The 23,101-nt window shown below is 48.1% G+C and overlaps 1 protein-coding gene across 9 annotated transcripts in view; it reads left to right on the top strand.

The window, feature by feature from the left end:
• The window catches only part of FRMD4A (FERM domain containing 4A), a 356,537-nt gene extending 333,749 nt beyond the window's left edge, over positions 1-22,788 (top strand). For 8 of the 9 annotated variants that reach the window (XM_064421808.1, XM_064421806.1, XM_064421809.1 and 5 more), the window contains 9 exons: positions 1,294-1,427; positions 4,755-4,877; positions 7,966-8,194; positions 9,341-9,397; positions 9,857-10,094; positions 10,521-10,685; positions 12,343-13,202; positions 15,560-15,656; positions 19,043-22,788. In XM_064421808.1, the coding sequence (XP_064277878.1) occupies positions 1,294-1,427; positions 4,755-4,877; positions 7,966-8,194; positions 9,341-9,397; positions 9,857-10,094; positions 10,521-10,685; positions 12,343-13,202; positions 15,560-15,656; positions 19,043-19,145 (2,006 nt within the window). In that variant the 3' untranslated portion in view covers positions 19,146-22,788. Of the gene's footprint in view, positions 1-1,293; positions 1,428-4,754; positions 4,878-7,965; positions 8,195-9,340; positions 9,398-9,856; positions 10,095-10,520; positions 10,686-12,342; positions 13,203-15,559; positions 15,657-17,384; positions 17,457-19,042 lie in introns of all 9 variants that reach the window. The other variant, XM_064421804.1, reaches the window with a different exon arrangement.
• The last annotated feature ends 313 nt before the right edge of the window (positions 22,789-23,101 follow it).

Raw genomic sequence — 23,101 nt, 5'->3', positions numbered from 1 at the left:
GTAAAAGGTGTAAGGAAGCAGAGTGGTGTTTCATTGAATAAATGCCAGCTGTCTTTGTTCATGAAAACTGCAGAAAATTCTGGTGGAAAAGATCTGTGAGATTCTCTGCTCCCCCTGAGCCAATGCAGAACTGTTTGTGGCAATTTTTGCTTCAATCCCCTTTCAATTTAGCTTTAATGGTCTGCTGGAATAGTAGCAATGAAAGATGAAGCTGAAAGCACAAGTTTCACTGTTTTGCTGCCAAAATAAAGACTAGTTCCCAGATTCCTTCCAAAGCTCTGTGAAATAACAGCTTTTTCAACCTCCTTGGGCTGAGTGTTTTCATTGAATACTTGGAGGCCTCTCTAACCCCCATCTGATGACAGGTGCACAGAAAATTCCATGTAGCATCCTGTTGTATCTGACTCCTGCAGATAATAAAGGCTTGCTCTGTGCCATTGCTCAGGAGGGGCAGGGAATAGGTCGTTTCTGTAAAAAAAAATGTTTCTATTGATACACCAGCAGCAAAAGGAGGGATAAGGAGAATATCCATCCTTTATTGTGTGTGGGGGAAACATAGTGAAAAGGATGATGTTACTTCATCAAGAAGTTCCCCTGAAGAGCTGAAATTTCAAATGTTGTCATGGCATCTGTGCAACAGAGACTGACTTAATGCACAGACCTACTTCAGTGGGAGTTGCTGGTAATTGCCACTTGACAAGCCAGGCCATTTGGACATGCAGTTAAATATCTCGACCTACATCTTCACAAGAAACAGCTACTACTCCAGAAGGAGCTATGGTTGGGGTTTTTTGGTGTGTTTTACAGGAATCTTGCTAGGTAATTTTGTTCCATTATAGTTTTTCATAGAACAGGCCCTGTAAGTGGATTGAATTACATGTTTGCTACAAGGATAATTGCAGTTCTTAAGAAGTAGGCTGTATTGTCAAATGGTTTCTCCTAGACTTAATTTCCAAAAAATGCATCTCCAGGGTTTTGTAAACTGTACTTTGCCATTGGGAGCTTTCATGGGAATTGTATGTGGGTTTCCTCTAAGATCTTTAGATGAATAATTTTGCTGCTTTTATTTTTCCAGATAATGGTTACAAATGTCTTTATGTTCTCCACTGTTGAATCTCTGACTGTTAAACATTAAGGATTTGCTGTAAACAAACGTGCCTGGGTAACACCTGCTTCATGTCACAGTCCAATTTCTTTTTGGAAGGGCTGCGTCCAGGCTGTGGTAAAATTACAGGCACTCCAGATGTGTGTTCTGCTGTCAGCTGGCCTAGTGAAATCATTGTTTATTGACAGGTTCCCAAGAGTCAGACAGTTCTCAGTCTGCCAAGAAAGACATGCTGGCTGCTCTGAAGTCCAGGCAAGAAGCTTTGGAAGAGACGCTGCGGCAGCGCTTGGAGGAGCTGAAGAAGCTGTGCCTGCGGGAAGCGGTAGGCACTGGGCACTTTATAACCTGGAACACTGCCTGTCTGATTTGTTACAGCTCCTTGGTTGGAGCTGGGGTGGGGCCAGGAGATGAGATTCCTTCCACAGTCACCTCTTACAAAACCCCCTGTACAATGGCCTCGGGGAGATGCAGCTGTTTCAACCCCAGATTGCAAAGTCCAGGGTTTTTTTCTCCCAGGGAAGGAGACCCCACATCAGCTGGGTACCCTGTTGGCTGGGGGCAAGGAGGGTGCTCAGCATCCATGTTTGCTCTTTGAAATTGTGAATAAATTGCATTCAGCCGGGCTTCTTATAACTGGATAAGAATATTCTGCTCTTTAAATGCCACAGGAAGGCTGTTCTATGTTCTGGTCATCACTTCTCAGTGACTTTTTACTCCATTAGCAAAAATAACCCCGAGGCTGGCACACTTTCTTCTTGGAGCAGACCCAACTTCATATGCTTTTCTTCTCCAAGCATGCTCTGCCATACAGCACAGCACACAAGGTCTTATCAGCTCCATGTAGATTGCCTTCATCCAGTCAGCTCTGGCGCTGCTGGAAAGGAATGCCAGTGTGCTGGCAGACCTTGCAAAGAAGAAACACTGTGGTCATCCCAGGTCAGGCAGGACAGCTCAGGAACTCATAACCTTCCCACTCACCTGCCAGCTCATTTTGGAGTACATAGGAGGCCATTTAGTGATCAATTTAATGTTTGGGGAAATCACAGCTCTGCTGCAGCTGTGTGTGGAGATTTAGCAGCAGTGTACTCAGGTCATTCAGCAATCCTCCCATGTTTACCAATCCTCCTCTGTATCTGATTTTAATAACAAATTGTGACATCTAACACAACAGGAAGCTGGCTGCAGACAGTGGCACAGAGATCTTCCAGTTCTTACTTAATATTTGATGTGTATCTACCTTTTGACAAAAATGGGAGAAATGGGTCACTGATTCAGGTCTCATTGCACTTTGTTTCAATTAATGTATAGTTTTAATGCCAAAAAGAACAAGTTGGGGAAAATGCCTCTCAACAAAGAACGTCAGCAGAAATCTCTGCTGCCCCTGTTCCCATTCTTTACCATTGCTCCATGGGAGCAATCCCTTCCCACCTGAGAAGTCCTGGTTGATTTCAGCAAACAACTTGTGCTGTGAGAAAGGTCACAGGATCAGATCCAATCTCTAAGTCCATTGAGCTGAGATCATCCACAGGAAAAAAATCACAGCTCTTCAGGGGCTGACAGTCAAGGTCTGGAGGCTCTACTTGGCCCAGAGGAATTTACTACCCTGAGCTAACCCTGCCTGACTGCTGATGACTAATCCTTGCAGCAGCACCGGATGCAGGGGAAGATGTGCCTGTGCCACAGCTGCAGGAGCTCACAGCCCAGTGCCTTCCCTTTAACCCCAGCCCTGGTTTTGGTGTAGCCTCGGGCACTTCAGGAGCAAGCAGGATGCAGGCAAAAGCTCCCACTGGGGCAGGGAGCTGGGGATGAGGAGCAATAACTCCTTAATGTGCTGTGGCAAGGCTGGCCAGAGCCCATCTGTCAGCACATTAAGAGCTGGTAGAAAGTGTTCGTGCTTTCCATAGGTGATTTGAGAGAGGCTGTTAATGGACACTTGGAATCTGACCCCTTCTTGCAACCCTTCAGCTCATCCATCAGCAGCTGGTCGTTGAAAGCTTCCTCTCAGGCTGCCCTTCTTCCTTTCTGCTTTGGCACGGAAATGGCCAAAACAGAGGAAGAAGGTGGCAAACCAGGAGATAAGAAAGAGTTAAAAGTGGGGGCATAATTTAGAAAGCATGGCTAGAACCATTCATAATTCTGGCATCAGGTTACTTTGGACCATCACTACTCCAGTTACTTATTAATTTAGATTACATTTCATGATCGTGCCTTTGAATACTTTTTAGCTTGTGGAGGCAGCATGGTAGCCCACATTCATTTTGTTCTGCTCTGATCTTTATAGATTTTACAGAAGATTAACTCTTTAACCACTGCTCTGCTTCATATCACATTAGGAGTTATCCTGTTGCCCTCAGGATACAGGAATCTGTGTCTCGGTGTAGTGCTTAGAGCCACAGTACAAAGAACACATTTTGAAAGAAAAACTGAAGTAACCCCACAGGGCTGGAGGAGCAATGCAGAGTGGGTCTCTGAGACATTGCAGCCATGCCTCTTGCAACAGGGGGCTGTGCACATCATCACAGAGCTCTGCTGCAAACCCATTTTGCTGGGAATTGCTTAAAGGGAGGATTTGAAAAGGCCAGGTCCTTGTTTCCAAGTGACCTGAAAAGAGTAGAAAGAAAAAACCCCATTAGGGAGTGGGGGAGAGGCCAGGGCAGGCAGGGACTGGGCTGTGCACCCACACTCACATTAAGGTCAGCTGCTGTTCTTTGGGATTCAGATGATTTAGGTTACTCTGCCAGCTGGATCCTCTCAACACTGATGCTAAGGAGCACAAAAGCCTTTTGTCCTTCATGGGGAGACTTTTGAGTACAAGAAGTCTGGGCTGTGCTGGTAGTCAGGCTTCTGCCTTTTTCTCTAGGCAGTTCAATGCCTTCAGTTCAGATGTGTATGCCTGTATTGTGTAGCTGGAGGGGAAAACCCCACAGCATTAACATCAGTAGTGGTGCTGCTTCCTGTTTTCCACATATTCTGAAATTCTGTGAGGTTTGCTTCAGATTTTGAACGTATCTTTGCAAATAACCCCATCAGTCTGACAGAGTATCAGCTAATAATTGCTCCAAAGCTGCCCATGACATCATTGGGGTTTGGAAAGCATTCTAATACATGAAGTGTTATCAGACAGGTAATGAGGTACCAGGCACTGCTTTCAGTGACCATTTCCATTGCATTCCTCTCAGACACATCATGAATCAGGTGGGAATGTTTTTCTGTGCAGGTCATAACCTACGTGGCTGTTACCATTGCAGCTTTCTGACTCAGCAGACCTGCATCCTGCAGGAAGGCTCCCGGGTCTGCTCACCCCTCTCAGCAGACAGGAGCTCTTGGTTCCTGCTCACCCTGCAGCAGAGATGAAAGCTTGTGTGCTGCAAGCCTGCTCAGCCTCAGGCCCTGACGCCCTGGGATGGGCACTACTTACAGACCTGCCCAGGGCAGGCCACAAAGATCTGTATTCATGCACAGCTTAGAGAGGAGGTCCCCACCCTCAGTGCTGGGTTCTGAGTTTGCAGGGCTGGGTGCTCTCCTGTGTGTTTATCAGCTGGCTGAACTGGATATGAATACCTGTCATTTTAGGGTCACGCAGGAGTGGTGGTGTGCTTTGCTGTGCTGCAGGATTTCCCAGAGCACTAACAGCATTTTCTGCTTACAGGAGCTCACAGGGAAGCTGCCACGAGAATACCCCCTGGATCCTGGGGAGGAGCCACCTATTGTAAGGAGAAGAATAGGAACTGCCTTTAAACTGGATGAGCAGAAAATCCTGCCTAAGGGAGAGGTGAGGCTGTGCCCTTCCCTTCCAGACATGTCCCCACCTCAGGTCTCTAAGATGTCCAGTGAGCATCACACAGGAGCCATCAGTCCCATGGTCATTTTTGTTTTAAATTACTGTAATTGGTCACAGTACCCATTTGGGGTTTTTTATATCCATCAGAACAAGGAAAAAGTGAGAGAGTTGGGGACTTCAGACTCAGAGTAAAGGTGAAATGATTGAGGTTCACCCTTTGGTTTTCTAGAGGTAACAGAAATAGCCTGGGTGACCAACTGGACCATGGCAGTGCAAATGCTCTGGTGACAAAGTGCAGTGATTTGTGCGAGCAGGAGCACATCAGGAGCCCCCCAAGCCATCTGAGCCCTGCTTCTGCCTGTCTTGTTTTTGCAAACAACCGCTTGCTTTCCACTCCAGTAGCAATCCAAATTCAGGTCCCCTCTAACCAGGGACAAAAACATCACCATTATCCATCTCAGCCCTGCCACAGCGAGATAAAAGCATTTTGCTCCCCAGTCAAACAAAAGAGCCTTCATCCCTACCTATGGGGAGCTGGAGTTACATTTTTCTAAGTTTGCCAGGGAGTGTTTGTTCCCTTCCTTGCTCCCACAATGTGCTGGGTCAGTGCCCTGAACCGTGGCTGTGAAAACAGGCCTGCAGCAGCTGTAAGGCAGGACCGGATTCACAGAACAACTATTGTCTGTGGAGGCACATTTGTCTCAAGACACTTGTGTATATTCCAGTCTTGAGTTTCCTTTTTATTTTTGTAGGAGGAGAGACTGAAGCTGGTTGCGACTGTGTGGTTTGAGGCTCAGCTCAGCCAGGGAATTAACTGTTTGTCGTTTTGTTGGCATCTTCCTTCTGCTGAAAAAATAAACAGCTGGAGCTCTTTAGTTTTGTTCTCAATGGAGCCTGGGAGAGGAATTCCACCACAGTCAAATATTCATGAACTAGCACATTTAATTAAGCTTTTCAAAGGGAAGCATGTCTTAGCTGAATTACTCCTAAAACCCCTGCAGTCTGTTGGCTGCTGAGTTATAACCTGATCTCCAGCTTCCCCAGCTCCAATTGCTACAGGGCAGCTTCTGGGGCCGGCGGGTGAGGAATCTCCTTACTCCAGTGGCAGGATTAGGTGTGGAGAGCAGGAAGGTAAAGCAGCTCCTCCCCAGTGCAGGCACTCAGCAATCCAAACATGCTGACTCAGCTTTCCTCTACCTCTCTCTTCGTCTGTCAAATTTTAAGGCTGTGTTGAAAACCATAAATTTCTGTTCTCAAAGAACGATGTTGAGCTGTGTTTGGCTGCCAGTTTGAAAGCATTTAGGGAGGCTAGCGATGGTTTTCATGCACTTTTCAGCAAGTGCAAACACTGGAAAATCAATTTTAAAAAAAAGGTGAAATATTCCCTCAACCACGTAAATCCAGGACTGAAATTACTAGCTGTGACAAGGACCTGAAGCAAGGCACTTCCATCTGAAGGCAGATGATAGCTCTCATTTCCTAGGGCTTTATTTATAGGGGCCTCACTGGAAGAAAATAGACAATTATGGACAGGAAGAAAATTCATATATTTTTCCTAGGATATACTGAATGATTTAGAGCTGAATCTGTGAAGGTCTGAAATGACAGCTCTCACATCAAGCTTACCATACCTTTAGCAAGGCCTCTGTCAGATCAAGACTTGCAGGGAAGGGTCCTGGTTTTTCTCTTGGTAATCACCTTTACCTGGTCTGTAATTCCTGACTCTGGGAAGGCTTTTACCAGAAGATGATGAATCAGAATCCAGGCCTTAAAACCCCATCATGTCAAGTTCACTTTTAATAAGTCTGGCACTAACAGAGTTTATAAAGTCTTCAAAGCAAAAAGGGATCTGTTAAAAAGACAGAAGGTGGGTTGATTCTCCAGTGAAGTGAGGGAAATTATAATTATAGTTTTAAGGCAATGCTGACTCACCACTGATAGCAAAAGTATATTTTTTAAGCCAGAAGCCCAGAATAAAAACTTCAGAGAACACTTCAGGCTGATTAAATCCCACAGCATCAGCTCTTACCCTGCTGCTGAACAAAGAGAGGATTTGAACTTGCGTAATGGAGATCTCCAGGAATATATAATTGTCTCAACAAAAGTAGAAAAGCTCGTCTTTTTTTTTTTTTTAATTTGGAATGTACTGGGTTCCTCTTTCTAGCAGACTGATTCCATTGAGCTGGGGGAGGTAGCCAGATCCGTTGCAGATTAGCAAGGCCCTTTGAAGCTCCCAGCCTGGGGTCCTGGTGCAGACTGGGAAGCTCTGTATCAGCTTATGCTTTGGCATAAGTTGTCCTAAGTCCCTTGACTTTGGAGGATAACCAAAAATGGATAGGGAGCTTCCAGAGTACACCTGATTGCATTTAAAAACTCAGCTGAGGCCCTGCAAGGGCTGACTCTGAGGGCACTGGTTCTTTCTGGCATACAGAGAGCTTGCTGTTGCACACTGCAGGCTCTGAGATCACCCTCCCAGCTAGTAACTCGAGGAGACAATTTTCTGGTGCCATCAGTTGCAGCAGCCCATAATTACTTAAGCTCATACTCACCCCTGGATTTTGACAGCCATACACTGGTGAGGACTTCACCCATCTTTGCCCTATTTTACCCCAAAGTGTTTGGTGGGTGCCACGTGAACCTGTCAAGGTTAAAGCTGTGGCTTTGCATCAATACATAGCAGTGAAATCAAATCGGGCTTAAATGTGGAGATAGAAAACAGGGAGAAGAGGCAGGTGTAATCCGGAGATGGGTGTAAAAGGTTGAATGTGTAGTAGAGCACCATTGAATTTGACCATATCAAACTGCATGAAAAGTCAAACAGCACATCAGGGTTAGGGCTGGAGCACAAATGTCCTCCTTGTGGGTCATCCCTTCCACCAGCTGTGCTTCCAGGCACTTTTGAGAGCAGGTGAAGGCAAGATGGGTATGCTCAGAGAGACCCTGAGGGCAGCAGCGTGACTGTGGATGCTTTGTAGATGGAGAGCCTTTGTTGGAGGCCACTGGTCAGGTTCTGGAGATCTTCCACTTAGGTGGGCTTGGAGAGTTTGGTGGTAACCAGAATCCACTCGCCTTTGGCCAGGAGGCAGAGCTGGAGCGCCTGGAGAGGGAATTTGCCATTCAGTCCCAGATCACGGAGGCTGCGCGGCGCCTGGCCAGCGACCCCAACGTCAGCAAGAAGCTGAAGAAGCAGAGGAAGACATCCTACCTGAATGCCCTGAAGAAACTGCAGGAGATCGAGAACGCCATCAACGAGTATCGCATCAAATCCGGGAAGAAGCCCACGCAGAGAGCCTCCCTGATCATAGATGGTAAGTGGGACTTGGTGCCCACAGCGTCACGGAGGGTGTGTGGAGGGCAGGGAGCAGAATTTTTCCCAAATTTCCCCTCCCTCCTCTTCCCTGCCCTGCCTGGAGGACCCCAGGGGTGCTGTCGGAGGGTGCTGTGCATTAGGGATGTGCTGGGTCACAGCAGCAAAGCTGTGTTGTGCCGTGGATGATCAGGGTGTCAGCAGAGCAGGCTCTGACTCCTTTGTTCACCTGTGAAATTGCTCTCTTGGTATCTCCTCCAGAGCAGTGCAGTACAAATGCAATTAATGTTAGCAGATAGGGGTGAGCTCTCTAGCTCAAAGGCATCTGTAAAATCAAAGTGGGAGCAGTCTCACTGCTGTGTTCAAATATTCTTTTAGTTTTCTTTTTTTTTTTAACAATGTAATTCTCAGGGCACTTTATGGTTTACTGGATTGTTGATTGATTTTTCTTGAAATCCATAACTTTCTGCCCTGGTTCTTTCTCCCTTGCAGATTTTCCCCTTTCCTTTAGACTTGCAGAGCTTTTCTCTGTGCCTTTGTGGCAGGAACTGAGATTAGAGCTGCTGTATTTGTGTCCTGGGTACCAAATTGCACCTCAGTCAGAGATAACAGACAGCCATGAGGACACAGGTTGTGGGGGCAGCTCAAATATCTGCATGCCAAGGACCCGAGAGCTTTCCCTGCTGCTGCAGAGGATGCTCCAAAAACATTTCCTTGAATTCCACAGGACTTGTACTTAGTGTGAGCCTTTAGTTAGCAACAGGATGATCATTTGAAGAAGATGGATCAAGCCCAGAGTCCTTAAGGGCCAAGATGTAAATCTCACTAATGGCACTGTGCCAGTTTTCATCCTCTGAGGATCTCAGCTCTCTGTTGTGACTCAGTCTTTATCCCCAGTTATTGAAAATAGCAGCTCCTTGAAAGGCAGCCTGCTATTGAGAGACCTGACCTGCAGCTCTGCCCTTCTAGACTGAGAGTGGGCTGAGTCAACCATTCATAGGAATTTTGCCTCTTGGTCTGGTGAGAGGAAGGCGTGGGTGACTGCTTAAGGCTAAGACTCAGTGGACAAAGATCATGGTGCAGTTCAGCACTCAGTCACTGCAAATCTTGGGACCATCTGACCATCTTTGTATTTTCTTCTCTTCAGAAGGAAACATTGCCAGTGAAGACAGCTCCCTCTCAGATGCCCTTGTTCTTGAGGATGGTATGTTGGCTGCTGTATGTTCTAGAGATTGGGAAGGGATGTGTGAACTGATTGACACTCAAAATGGAATTACTGTTCTGTGTAATAGTCCACTGATAGATCCCAGAAGAAAAAAGTTTGGTTTCCCCTGACTCTTTATTTTGTAGTCAGACATCAGGCCTGGAGCAGTGAATACTGCTGTGGTTGCTGCTCTGAATTATTTCAAAAGAGAGTCCTAGAATGGCCCATTATTTTCCCTTAAGTTTCAGTTGTTTCAAGACATCACACACTCTTGCTGGCCATTCCCTCCTAGAATGAGAATGTCAGCCAGTGCTTTTCTGAAAGTCAGGCCTTCAGGATGGCCCTGAGCACAACTAGGGGAAGCAGGGCAAGGAAGCAGGAGGTTCAATGGCACCTCTCAGGGCTGTGCTGCCATTGGAGGTGCCACACAGCCATCACCTCTCTCCCTTCTCTCCACAGAGGACTCTCAGGTGACCAGCACAATCTCCCCTCTGCAGTCCCCACACAAAGGCCTCCCGCCGCGGCCGCCGCTGCACAACCGGCCGCCGCCGCCGCAGTCGCTGGACGGCCTCCGCCAGATGCATTTCCACCGCAGCGACTACGACAAGTCCCCCATCAAACCCAAGATGTGGAGCGAGTCATCCCTGGATGAGCCCTATGAGAAGGTCAAGAAGCGCTCCTCGCACAGCCACTCCAGGTGAGCCAGCTCTCCTGGAGCTCCAGCACAGAGATATTCCCTGCTTTCAGCAGGGACAGGTGGGAGCCCTTTCAAAATTTATAAAGTTGTCCCTTACTAAAAGGAGACTTTTAAGTGTTTTGGCCAATAGGCAAGTCATAAAAACAGGCTACAGCCACACAATTGCTGTTTGGTATCTCAATGTTGTTCTACAAAACATTTAGAAGGGTAGGATGGTGGATTATCTGAGGGTTTTGACAGGACTTGGCCTTGACCTCTGGCACTGTAGAAGCACAAGTGCTGGGACACAAGCTCAGAACAGCAGCTGACCCAACTCCCACTCACCCCTGCAAGATCCCAGGCACGTGCCTGAGATCTGGAAGGATGCGTGGGAGCCACTTCCCCATATTCCTGTGGGAGAGCTGAGGCAGGGTGTTTCCTCTGCAGCAGTCACAAGCGGTTCCCCAGCACCGGGAGCTGTGCCGAGGCGGGAGGCAGCAGCTCGCTGCAGAACAGCCCCATCCGGAGCCTTCCCCACTGGAATTCCCAGTCCAGCATGCCGTCGACGCCGGATCTACGGGTACGCAGTCCGCACTACGTCCACTCCACAAGGTAAGTCTTCCTGGCTCCAGCCTCACCTTGCTTACCCTGAAATAAATTTGCCTTGCTTTATCCTTCCCTCAGGGTAGGAATTAATTCCCAGTTCAGGGAAGGACACAAACCAGTCCTGTTCACATAAGAGGCTCATGTGCTCATGCCAGTAGAGAATCTCCCCTGAAATGACACCCTGAAATCCCTTCAGATAAACACCCTCATCCCTCCCCTGAAGTGATCAAGCTTTTCTTCTGCTGGGACCTTTCATCTCAGACTGTTTATGGGCACTTTTAAAATGCATTTGGTGCTACTACTAAGTTCTGCAGTAAATTCCTCCATGGATCCAGCTGGAGAGAACATGTTGCTTCCTGTCTGATACAAAATGTTGAATAGTGGTAATTTATCCTCATGGATAAAATGTTTGCACGTGTGTGATGTTACTGGAGATCAAGAGCAATCCAGCCAGGGACCCAGGTGGCAGTGGAATTTAGCCCAGGGTTGACAAAGGAAGGACCTGAAGTGTGTAAGGGAGGTGATTGGATATGTGAGGCGAAACTTGACTGTGATTTTCAGCAGGATTTTTACGAACTGTTCAGCTTCATTGCTCTTTTGCTTTTGTGGCAAGCACCATGGACACTGCAGGGAGCAGAACTGATCCAGAGCTGTGTTCTGGTCTGTGTCCTGCACTAAGGGGAAGTGCTACCATCATTTAGCTCAGAATAAATCAAGAGTTGTGCCAACACATCAGCCTTGGGCAGAGACAACACAAGGCATTAAAGCTCTGGGTTAAATTTGTTACAAACTTTTGGCTGAGGGTACTTTTCAATGGTGCAATGTCTGTTAACACTGGAGCCAAGCTGTATGAGAAATGAGCCTGGCACAGGGCTTGAAAAGTGGCCTTAACTGAGTAGGGGACATTTGGGTGTTTGAAACAACCATGCTCAGTCTGTAGCTCATTCATGAGCTGCATGCCCTGGCCTTAGCCATCCATCATGTAGATGTGTTCCTGCTCCTTGAATGGATGGGTGGAGCTATTCAAACAGCTGGGGTGAATAGAGACCTCCCAGACTTGGCCATGAATCAAGCCTTGTAAGCTGTGATTTGGGGTGGTTGCCTGAAGGGCTGTCACCAATGACATGCATTACCCATGGCTGGGTCTGAGCAGCACCAAGCTGCTTGACAAGGGGTGACTTTTTCAATGACCAGTGGAGAAATCACAACATTCAGGACTAAGTATGGGCAGTCTGTCTGTCTCTCTCTCATCAGGTGGATTGTACCCATGCAGGACATTAATGGGCCACTTGGAAGGGAATCTCACATCTTTATGGTCTGCGAGGTACCAAGGCTTGAGGTTCCCAAGCTTTACCTTTCAAACTGGGCTTTTCCCAGGGTGGCATGCCACAGAGGAACTGGATTGGGCTGGGGTTTATGTCTCTCATGGTGCTGCAGATTGAATGTCACCACCAGGGAACTGGAGAGGAACAGGAGCAGGACCTTATCACCTCAGGCCCTGCAGCGGGGAAGCAGATTGCATTGCAGGCAGCAGCCCCAAGCAGTGCTGGAAGGGTTCAGGTTTTCAATGCCCTCAGATTCCTTTGGTGGCTGTGTGTAAGGACAGGGATGGGGAATGATTCAACGTGTTGACTTACAGCCTGCTTTTTTCCTGTGCCTGCAGGTCAGTAGATATCAGCCCAACCAGACTGCACAGCCTAGCTCAGCACTTTAGACACCGGAGCTCCAGTTTGGAGTCACAAGGAAAGCTCCTCGGCTCAGAAAATGAGACAGGGAGCCCTGATTTCTACACCCCAAGGACTCGTAGCAGTAACGGCTCTGACCCCATGGACGACTGCTCCTCCTGCACCAGCCATTCCAGCTCGGAGCACTACTACCCTGCTCAGATGAACCCCAACTACTCCACCCTGGCAGAGGATTCCCCATCGAAAGCCAGAGAACGGCAGAGGCAAAGGCACAAATCAGCAGGAAACCTGGTCTCTTCCAATTCAGGGAGCATGCCCAACCTGGCTGCGAGGAACGGGACGGGACACCACCGTGTCTACCTGCACAGCCAGAGCCAGCCCTCCTCCCAGTACAGGATCAAAGAATATCCCCTGTACATCGAGGGCAGCTCCACACCCGTGGTGGTGCGGAGCCTGGAGAACGACCAGGAGGGACACTACAGCGTGAAAGCACAATTCAAAACCTCCAACTCCTACACAGCGGGGGGAATGTTTAAGGAGAACTGGCACGGGGATGAAGTGGACTCAGTCAGGCTCACCCCGTCCCGCTCCCAGATCATAAGGACTCCATCTCTGGGCAGGGAGGGCCACGAGAAGGGCTCGGGCAGGACTGCGGTGTCGGACGAGCTGCGGCTCTGGTACCAGCGGTCCACGGCCTCCCACAAGGAGCACAGCCGCCTCTCGCACACGAGCTCCACCTCCTCGGACAGCAGCTCCCAGTACAGCACATCTTCTCAAAGCACCTTTGTGGCACACAGCCGGGTCACGAGAATGCCTCAGATGTGTAAAGCAACATCAGGTGAGAGCCAGGCCCGGGCAGAGGGGCGGGAGGGATGGGAGCCTCATTCAGCCCAGGTCTGTGCCACGTGTTACACCCCAGCTGGAGAGCAGTGCCAGAACACAGCAGGTTATGTGGCCTGCACACACTGCTCACCAGGCCTGGAGGTTTAACACCGTGGGGCAAGCCTTGTCCGAGACATTCATCAATGGGAATGTTTGGAAACATCCATGGAGATCATCGCTTCTCAATGATGGGCTCAAAAGACAGAGAGGGACCAAAGCCTGGTTATTGCCACGTCTTTCCTCAGAGTGCAGTTGGGTTTTGGGTGATGGCACTAGAGGCTGAAGGTGACAAAGCCATCACTATTCATAATCACAGCGAGGGGAGCGATGAAGCAAGCAGGGGTTCAGCACAGACTAGGAGAATATATGTACTCACTGAAACACCAAAAGTGTGAGAAAGGTTAAGTGGGGTATTCTAGCCTCTCCACCCCCCACGAAAATGTTTGAGCGATGACATCTTTGTGCACTGCTGAGACTTGCTTTTCCCATGCAGCTTCAATAACTCTGCTGATAATACCCTGAAATTCAGAGTGCTGAAGTTTTGCAGTATTTTGCCTCTGTGTTATGTACAGAGCATTGCTGTTAATATTAAACATATATGTTATGTATACCTCTGTGCTGTTAATATTAAATAGTAAGAAAACAGTCAGATTCATTACACTGAGAAGGAAGGCTGCAATGTGCTGTGAAACAATCCAAGGTTAAATATTTACTAGCCATCAGTCACTCCTTGTCCAGCCAGCATGGACAGATCAAGGACTTGCTAAAAAACTGAGCCACGTGCCTCAGCCTCAGCATGGGAGACACCATTGCTCCAGCTGCACTTGCCACTGGCTCCCAGGCATTCCAGTGCATTGTCCACCCGTGCTGGCTGCTGGCCTTCTGCCAGTCCATGGTGACCACCACACTGGCACCAGGGGGGCCCTGCACTCGCTGCCAACTCCAGTGGGGAGTCAGAGGCTCCTCGTGGGCCACCAGCAGCTGCCCCAGAAGGGGCTGATTGATGTGTGATGACAGCACTCACAGGAGTACCAGGGGTGGACCAAGACACAACTGAGTAGCTGCTAGAACCATCCTGTGTCTCCCTATGAAAATCTCTCTTCCTCCCTTTGGTTGATTGGCATTTCTGTTCCATAGAGCAAGAGAAAATGCTTGAACACTGGAAAGCTTTTGGAAATGGTACCAGTTCAAGAAAATGGTGGGTTGGGTTGAGAGCACATAAAGATCACTGTTGGCCAGTCCATTCCCTAACTCAGCTGGGGCTTTAAACCTAAATGTGATACCTGTGCAGCACAAGAATGTTCAGTAATCACAGCGTGGCCTGACCAGTTGGCAGCATAGATTGGTTTTGTGTTCAGAGTCTGTTTCCAATCACAGCTATGGGAGGATACTGACCTCAGGAGCTCTCAGTTCCAGAAGAAGATTAAAATTTGGTTTTCCCTTTTGGTGTCATTTGGCAACAGCTGAAGAATTTAACAGCAGAGAGAGGGGTGCCAGGTAGAAGCCTCCATAATTTCAGCTGATCAGTCCTAGCTGATAGGTCAATTGGGCTGCACACTGTCCTTCAAAGAAGATGAGCCTTCTGGCATGTATTAAATTCTAAGGCATGTATTAAATTCAGAGGGTCAACACTGTGTAGACTTGAGGAGGAGGAGAGATTAGTGAGGTGGTTTTATTTGCTGGACCCTCACCAGGGAAATTCCCCCAAGAGCCACTGTCCATTTATAGTCCAGCTTGCTTCTGTCTTCATTCAGGCATGCTAAGCCTTCCTTTGGTCCCTCATAGGACTGTCAGCAAAGGCAGGCATTTTTCACAAATCCACAGGGAAAGGAAGTTGCAGCTTTTGAAATCTTCAGAGCAGTGTACTTGTCTAGGCTCTCAGCACTGCCAGCCCTGGCTCCTGGGGACACAGAGCATCTCCCACCACTGCTGGAAACAGGAGGCTGAGCCTGGCAGGCTGACTCCTCCAGTGCAGTACCTATGGAGTCCAGGCAGCAGCAACCACGTTTGTGTGCTGGGAGAAGTGCAGTGTGTGCCAGCCAGGATCAGGAGAGTCTGGAGCTGGAGACTGAGTGTTCCTGCAGAGCTGAGGCCAGGTCCAGCCCGTGAGGTGCAGCAGTGTCAGCAGGGGCTGTGCTCTTGTGCCATGTTCAGGCACAGTCACCCCAGAATGGGGCGAGGTCTGTCCCATGCTGTGTTTGCTCACAGCCAGACATGTTTCTGCTGGTCCGACCAGCTGAAGCTTCTGAACCACCCTGACCTTTGTGTTCTCACCTCACCAGTCGTTTTTCTCCACCCCTGGTTGTTTTGCAGCTGCCTTACCTCACAGCCAGAGGAGTTCCACGCCGTCGAGCGAGCTCGCAGCCACGCCGCCGGGCAGCCCCCACCACATTCTCACGTGGCAGACTGGGTGAGTGTCTGTGGGGCCAGGTTAGAGAATCCACCTCCCTCCGTGCCAGTGAGAAAAAGCACAGCTGTGGGGAATGTTCTCCATGTGCTCCATAGCCTGCATCCACACACAGAGGATTTCCAGTTCCCCACCTGTTCTCTCGTGGTGATGGAGCTCTGGTTTAGGCTGAGCAAGACATGGCTGAGTCATCCACACCCAGCACTGCTCCAAGCAGTGTCAGATCCACAAGGAAAGGAGCCCTGCAGGTTCCTCCTGCTTGGACAGTCTCCTTGCTTCTGTCTTCTTTGTATGTTGAAATAGCTGATGTTTCTTTCTTAGCAGCCATGACACCGGCTGTCCACACCAAGACCTTGTTGAAAAGGCAAGGTTCAGTGCCTACCATACTTGTGTGTGCAGCAACCTCATTTTTCTGCTCAATTTTCCCCAGCAATGTGTCTGCAGGACTTTTAAGGGCATCTTTTTTCAGCTATCACTAACATGAAGGTGCTTTACCAGAGTGTGAGGGAAGCATTACACACCCATAGCCATTACTAATGTAAATACAGTCATTGGGTTCTTTGGCACCTCTTTACAAGGCAGGGAGCAAATAAACACCCTTTTGCAAGCTCCCATGGGTATTCTCTAGCACTCTCTGTCCAGCAATTCTGTCCTGCCATTGAAATAAAAGTCATTTCCAGATCCCATCTAACTCAGCACATCCTAAATTGTGGGATGAGATTCTGGCAAGATCAGCTAGATCTGACACTACAGTCCTCAAAATACCCCCGTCCTTTGAATGGGGAAACAGATCTGATACCCTGAGTCATGGATTGGGACTTAGAAAACATTTCACTGTGCAGCCACTGGAAAATCTCCTGCTCTTTAATTACCCATGTCACCTATGACCAGGTTTGACCTCTGGTTTTACTCCAGCACTGTTTGTGACTGTACTTGTAAATTGGAGATGAGGAGAACCATAACCACAACCCCTTAGGCTTACCTGGATTTTAAATTCACACATTTGACATCCAGCCTCATATGGTCTTAGCATGTGCTTCCAGCTTTAGAAAAGGAGAATGTTCTTGGTCCCATTTCTCAAAAAGTCATGGGATAGCAAGATAGGCAAAATGGTACCTGCCTTTACCATACACTGCAATTTCCACTAAGGGTTTGAGACTAAATTCAAATCTTAGTCTCCATCCCAATCCTAATTCTTCTAAATGTCTCAATGATGATCAGAATTAAAACTGGTAATTTAGAGCAGCCAGCTGAGACATCTGTTTGGATAATCCTAGCTTTTCTTATTTTTCCATTCAAGCTGTCCTGCACCTTGCCTCTCACAGCAAAAATACTTCAAGCTAAATTCTCAGCTGAAAGTGAAGCTACCTGGATTTATAGCTTAGGCCTTGCACCAACACTCACTGCAAAAAGAATTGGAGACTAATCAACATTTGTTTTGTACCTGAGCATATCACCCAAGGTGTATGTATATAAATACAGGAGTGGATCCAGTCTGCCATTAGATGCACAACAGATTTCTCCACTGCAGGAGTGGCTGTGCCCACCCAGCACGACTCAACAGACTGACAGTTCTCCCCAACATGTTTTTGTGTCACTAACTTTTCCTAAAGATGATTCATCAACTTGTTTCCCCACTGGATTAATAAGCTCATAACAATGTCTGTGTCACTTCTTTTCTTTAACATTTCCTCTCTCCTCTTTCCTCCTTTTTTGCTCTCCTTTGTTCAGAGAAGCAACAGACAACTCACCCACTATGGATGAGTCTCAGTCTCCAACCCACCAAAGTACTGATGAATAGAGGTATAGTAAGGGAATGTTTTGTTCTTTGCTCCTCGTGCCCCACAGCACAGTGCGAGTGCCCGGGCTCCTGCTGTCCCTGTCCTTCAGCCGTGTCCCTTTGTCTGCCAGCGAGGCTCCCTGCCACCCTTGGGAGCATTCTCACCCTCAGCCAGTCCCTGCCTGTGGCATTTCCCCTGTGGAAGGGACTTGGGGCCAGCCTGCTCTGTGTCCCTGCCAAGAAAGTGGGGATGGGGGGGCAGCTCTCTTCTTCCAGGAGAATTGGAAGCAGCAGAGAGCCGTGGGAACAGTCTGGGAGCAGCGTGGTGGGGACACGAGCTCGGGTGAGCTCAGAGGCCCTGGCCAGAGCTCCCGGCCTCGCTGCAGCCACAGCTCCATCACACCTTCCTCCTCCCTCCCTCTGCAGAGCTGTTTGCAGCAGGGAGGTTTTATGGAACAAGGAGCAACCCTGGCCCCATTCCTGTGGGTAGACAGGGGGGGAAGGGTGGAGGGAACAAAAAAACCCTCAGAGTATTTCTATTTTAATTAAACTGCCATCGCTGTCTGACACTCTCGTTTGAATCTACATCCATTCACAGCTGGCATCTGTCAAGTACTTAAAGCCCAGCTTTCTAGAGGTTTATCCCATAAACCTGAAACAAAAGGCTCTTTAACATGCAAATGTCGATGCCCTTGCTTAGGTTCCTCTCAGACACCAAGGCCAGGGAAAGGTGGAAAACAGGGCAGAGGAACTAGGAACTGCACCAGATGTGAGATCAGTCCTGTGAGGTGGGGAGGGAATGTAAGAAGGGGTGAGAAACCCTCAGTAAAACAAAAAATATGCATCTCCTGCTTTTGCCTCAAAACAGTCTCTAGTTTGGAAGTTGGTTCAAATCAAAGTGTGAGGGAGAGACATCAATTCTGGCTACAACTGCACAGATATAGCAGTCACTTTTCAAAAGATCCAGATTTTGACCTTTATCCCTCTGGGAAGGAGCTCCACAGCCTAAGCCAGGAGCTGATGCTGGGTAGAGCTCTTAACGTAAATAGCAAAGAAAATTCTTATGAATTGTCTTGTTTACTCAGTCCAGACAAAGAAAAAGCCAGGCAGCAAAAGAAGCAGTACTTTGTCAGGAAAAATAGCCTGAGATGAGGACTAGGCTGCTGCAGCAGAACATGGTCATTTCCACATCAGACCTGGCATGCTTTCACCAGTCCCCTCCTGGTTCATCCCTGGAAAGCCTCGTCACTCTGGGACTGCTCAGTGATGCTCAAGCCTCTGCCCAGAGCAGAAGTGCTGCAGAAAGTGCCACCACCCTCCTCCTTCAGCATTCCCACTGGGTGATACAGCCCATGTCCCAGTGAGCTGCTCTAAGGACTTGCTCCTTGGAGAGCATCCTTTAGAAAAATCTCTCTCCCAGCTTAGTGCTGAGCAGGACAGCAGGCAGAGCCTCAGGCAGGGCAGAGGCACAGCACTGCTGCTGCAACCAGGGCAGGGGGGTCTGTGAATAACCCTGCATTCCTCTGCACCCATAACACAATGTTTTGTGCTCATGGTTGAACTTCCCAGGAGCACTCACTGTCCTAACAAAGCTTCCTTTCTCCTGCAGGAACTACAATGATAGCTGTTTCCTGGATTCTCCCCTCTATCCAGAATTAGCAGATGTCCAGTGGTATGGGCAGGAAAAAGCCAAGCCTGGAACTCTAGTGTGAACCCCTGACCTCAAGTTAATCACATCAATGCCATTCTGAGATCACCTCACTGCCTCTCATTTGCCTTACCCAGATGCACTGTCACCCAGCACCAGCTTCAACTCTAAGCACTTTTCTCACGATGCAATTCAAGACAACATTTATGGAGCTCTGGCCCCAAGCCACGCGCCACGGCAGCAGCGGCGCGGCACAGCCTGTGCCAGAGGGTGCCCGTCCCTCCCACGGCCACGGGGCAGCGGGGGAGAGGAGCAGCCTTCTGAAGAGTCAGTTTCAAACCTGGCTTTCCTTCCCTTTCAAGGCTGGTATCAAAGATTAGTGTTCCACAGCACGTAACAGCAGCAAGAGTTCCATGACCTGCAAGCTGAAGCCAACAGCGTCAGTTTGAAGGGGGTGGGAATAGGACAGAGGCTGAGAAATGGAGACCATGTTCCTAAAAGTGCATCTGTTCTGCAACAGTAAATCCCATCACTTCAGAGATGTGTCAGTCTCACAATCAGGTCAGCACTGCCAAAGATCTCCACACCACTGTTGGCAGGATGAATTGCTCAGCAAGTTCTAGCTGCAAGAACATCTCCCTTCTTTAACTCAATGGCAGACACGACCACCCCCTGCAAAATGGCATTTCCTTCTTCATTTGGAGTCCACCTACACGCAAGCAAAACAACCCCCTGTGCTGCAGACACACCCGAGGTCTGGGCTGGTATCACAGCATGGCTGTCTGCAAGCCACTCGTGAACTGGACAGACAAGGTTTACAAAGGCATTACCGAAAGCAGAGGCAAGTACTGCACTCACAGCACCTCTGTGGCTGGCACAGAGTGCCCACCAATACATGGAGAGGTTGGGATTGTATTGGTTGTTCCGATACAGATAAAAATTGCCAAAAAAAACCTTTCCACAAACAGACGCGGCCAATAAATTGGAATCTATTTCTGCACAAAGCGTTACCGAGAAATCCAAGGGAAAGCACATCGCGATCGACCTGACACGGCCCAGCTGCGTTCGCATGCTGGTTCCACTCCTCTTCCCTTCGTTAGCACCAGTGTAGCAAAGGGCTCGTCACCCGTGTGCTGCCGTGTGGGAGAACTGGTCTGTCAGGAAGCAGGAGGGCTCCTGGAGCGGGGCTGGACAACCAGCAGACAGGCAAACCTTCCCTTGTGAGAGAGAACGGGAAGCGACCGAGCGGGAGCTGCCTGCGGCCACCCAAGGGAGCAGCACGAGCCCGGCCTGGAGCAGCTGCAAGTTTACACATACTTTAGAGCAATGCTTTATACACGTCAAGCCATGGAACTTTCAAAGGCCTCAAAGACACTTTTGTAAGGAACAAGTGCACAATCTAGGTGGATGTTGAAGCTGGCACGTCTTAGTCTTCACTGCGGTGCTATGCTGTTTTTATTGCCACTCGATGGGGGCGGGCGCCCGGCCTTCCCCCGTTGGTGCGTGCAAACGACGATTTCCTATGGGAAAGGCATTAAAAGAAACGGCTGGAGGGGGTTACTTTGTGAAAAGCAGAAACTGAAGTTAGCTTTAGTTTAAGGAAAAAGGAAAAAAAGTGTGAGAGAGAGTGTGTGTGTGAGTGTGAGAGTGTTGTGTGTGTGTTCCAAGAATAACAACAGCGTCTACCAGACAAAGTAGAGCGAAACGTTTCAAATTAAACACCGCGACTTGGGGGGCTGCCACACCTTTTGGTATTCAGATTGCTGGAAAACTGCATTCCAGGCTTTAAAAGAGAATGGGTTCTGTGTAATTAGGCTTTGAAAAACAATGGGGTTTCTAAACATTAATGCAAGCAGCTCATGCCAATTCCTTTCTGCAACTCACACCAGAAGTGTTGGCTTTGGTTCCCTGCACTGCTGCTTTGCATCACTGGCGAGGTGGGGAGGAGGCCTTGCAGAGATGAGGCAGTGACAGGCAGAAAGGCTGTCACTTGTCCAGGGAAACCTGTGGCAGAGCCAGGAGTGGATGGGGCAAGAGGCCAGGCCAAGGGGCTCTGAGCAGCCTGGTCTGGTGGAAGGTGTCCCTGCCCCATGGCAGGGGTTGGAACTGGGTGATGTCACTTCCAACACAAACCCTTCCGTACTTCTGTGATAAGGAAACCCTTTTATGTTCACACATGAAGCATAAATGAATTATCCCTCTGAAAAAAAAAAAAAAACACAAAAACACTGGCAAAGGGTTTACAAAGGTGACCACACAAACCTTGTGCTTCTGGGCCTCCCTGAAGCAGCACCCGGCAGTGCAGCGCACCGTGACAGTAACTGAAGCCTTACTTTCCATTCTGGAACAACAGCCAGTGGTGAGATTGCAGCCTTTATCTGGACAAGCAAAATGCTGTTTTCACCATCTCTTTGTGCTTTGGGGTCTTTAGCATAGGAATTATTTCAAGCTCCTAATTGGATTTTTAGCTGGATAAGAGATAGTACTGATTAATTACATTTACTGATAAAATTTGGTAGCTGAAGTAAAAGGATTAAATAAGGACCAAATTAAGCTACAGCAAATAATTTAGCCCAAGGATTTTTAGGGGCTCTGAGCAACTGTCTGTTTTCTTTTTAATTTCCCTGGTAAGTGGTTTGGGTTTGATTTTTTTTTCTGTGTACCTTCTTTTAATTAAAAAGAATTCAACAACAGCGGCACTATGAGGCCTCTGGGCACTACAGGAAGAAACATTAATTCCTCCAAGACCAGCTCTGCAGTTTTGCAGCAAAGGTTAAAAGGTGGCAGCCCTGAAATTAGGGGGGAAATAAAAATAGTTAGCCTGAACTGCAAACAGGCTGAAGTGGAGAAAAAGCTTTCTAGAAACGGATTGAGTTTTGCTTTGTGTTCTGCTTTTCTGGTTTGCAATCAAGGCACATGTGAGCAGCCAGTCTGGTAGTAAAGACAGATTAAGTAAAACAGGTTTTACTGTTTAGCTCAATTCAATTAAACACAAATGTACATAAAATGTTAATCATATGAGATTAACATATTTAAGTATAACACGGAGGGGCATATACATAGCTATTATAGACAAGCACTTGACTACCAACTTAACCCCTCCTTTACTTTTTTATTTTTCAAGGCTCCATCTGCCATGAAGCCACAACCACGTTCAGTCTCTGTGTCTGACACTCCCTCTGTGTGGGCAGGAGCCGAGGGATGGTCCCTGCAGGGGCCGTGCTGGGAGGCAGGGTTTATTTTTAAATGATATTATATGCAGTCGAGTGTTGAAAATGTTGAATCAGTCCAATTTGTTTTCACTCTGTATTAGTTTTAGTTTCAGGCATAGCCGATCCCCATTCAGGTGCTATCAGATGACCAGTTACTGCTTAGTTAACTAGATGTAAAGTTTTACATATATATTAATGTCAATAGTTTTATTACAAGTTGTGTAAAATGGACTCTCTAGTTTAAAAAAAAGGAAAAAAAAAGAAAAAAATTAGGTCTCTCCTGAAATTGACTTTAGAGCATGGAAAATGATTTTACTGGATTCTGTTCAACTGTAATCAAGGAAAAAAATATGTATGTTGTAGAAAAAGTTGCAGAATTAAAAAAAAATCTGCTTTTAATTTATTCTTTTTGTATTAAGAATTTGTATAGTTACCTTTACATTTTGCAAAACGGTGTTGTCAACACTTCCTTATTAAAGCATTTTCAAAATGAAACCTTGCCATGGTCTCTTTGGGAGGGCAGAGCCCAGGCAATCCTTACCACTGCTAGAGATGCTGGTCCAGATGTGTGCACAGCTGGCCAGGGTGTCCATGAGGGACCTGCTCCTTGGCTGACTGCAGGAAACACTGGCATTGCCCCAAAAAAGCCCATCCTTTAGGGACTCCTCGGGATTCAGCACCCAGCAGATCTATGCTGGCTCCAAGCCACGTTCTCTCTCTGGTCCCAGGGGCTCAGGAGGAGCAAGAGTGTGACTGATGTCCCACCACTGTGGGAAGTAAAGTCACAAATGATATTTACCTCCAAAAC

The sequence above is a fragment of the Passer domesticus genome, chromosome 5 (assembly GCF_036417665.1).
Source record: "Passer domesticus isolate bPasDom1 chromosome 5, bPasDom1.hap1, whole genome shotgun sequence".
NCBI lineage: Eukaryota > Metazoa > Chordata > Aves > Passeriformes > Passeridae > Passer > Passer domesticus.
Note: the sequence above shows the minus strand (reverse complement) of the source record. Positions and strands in the feature narration are given on the sequence as shown.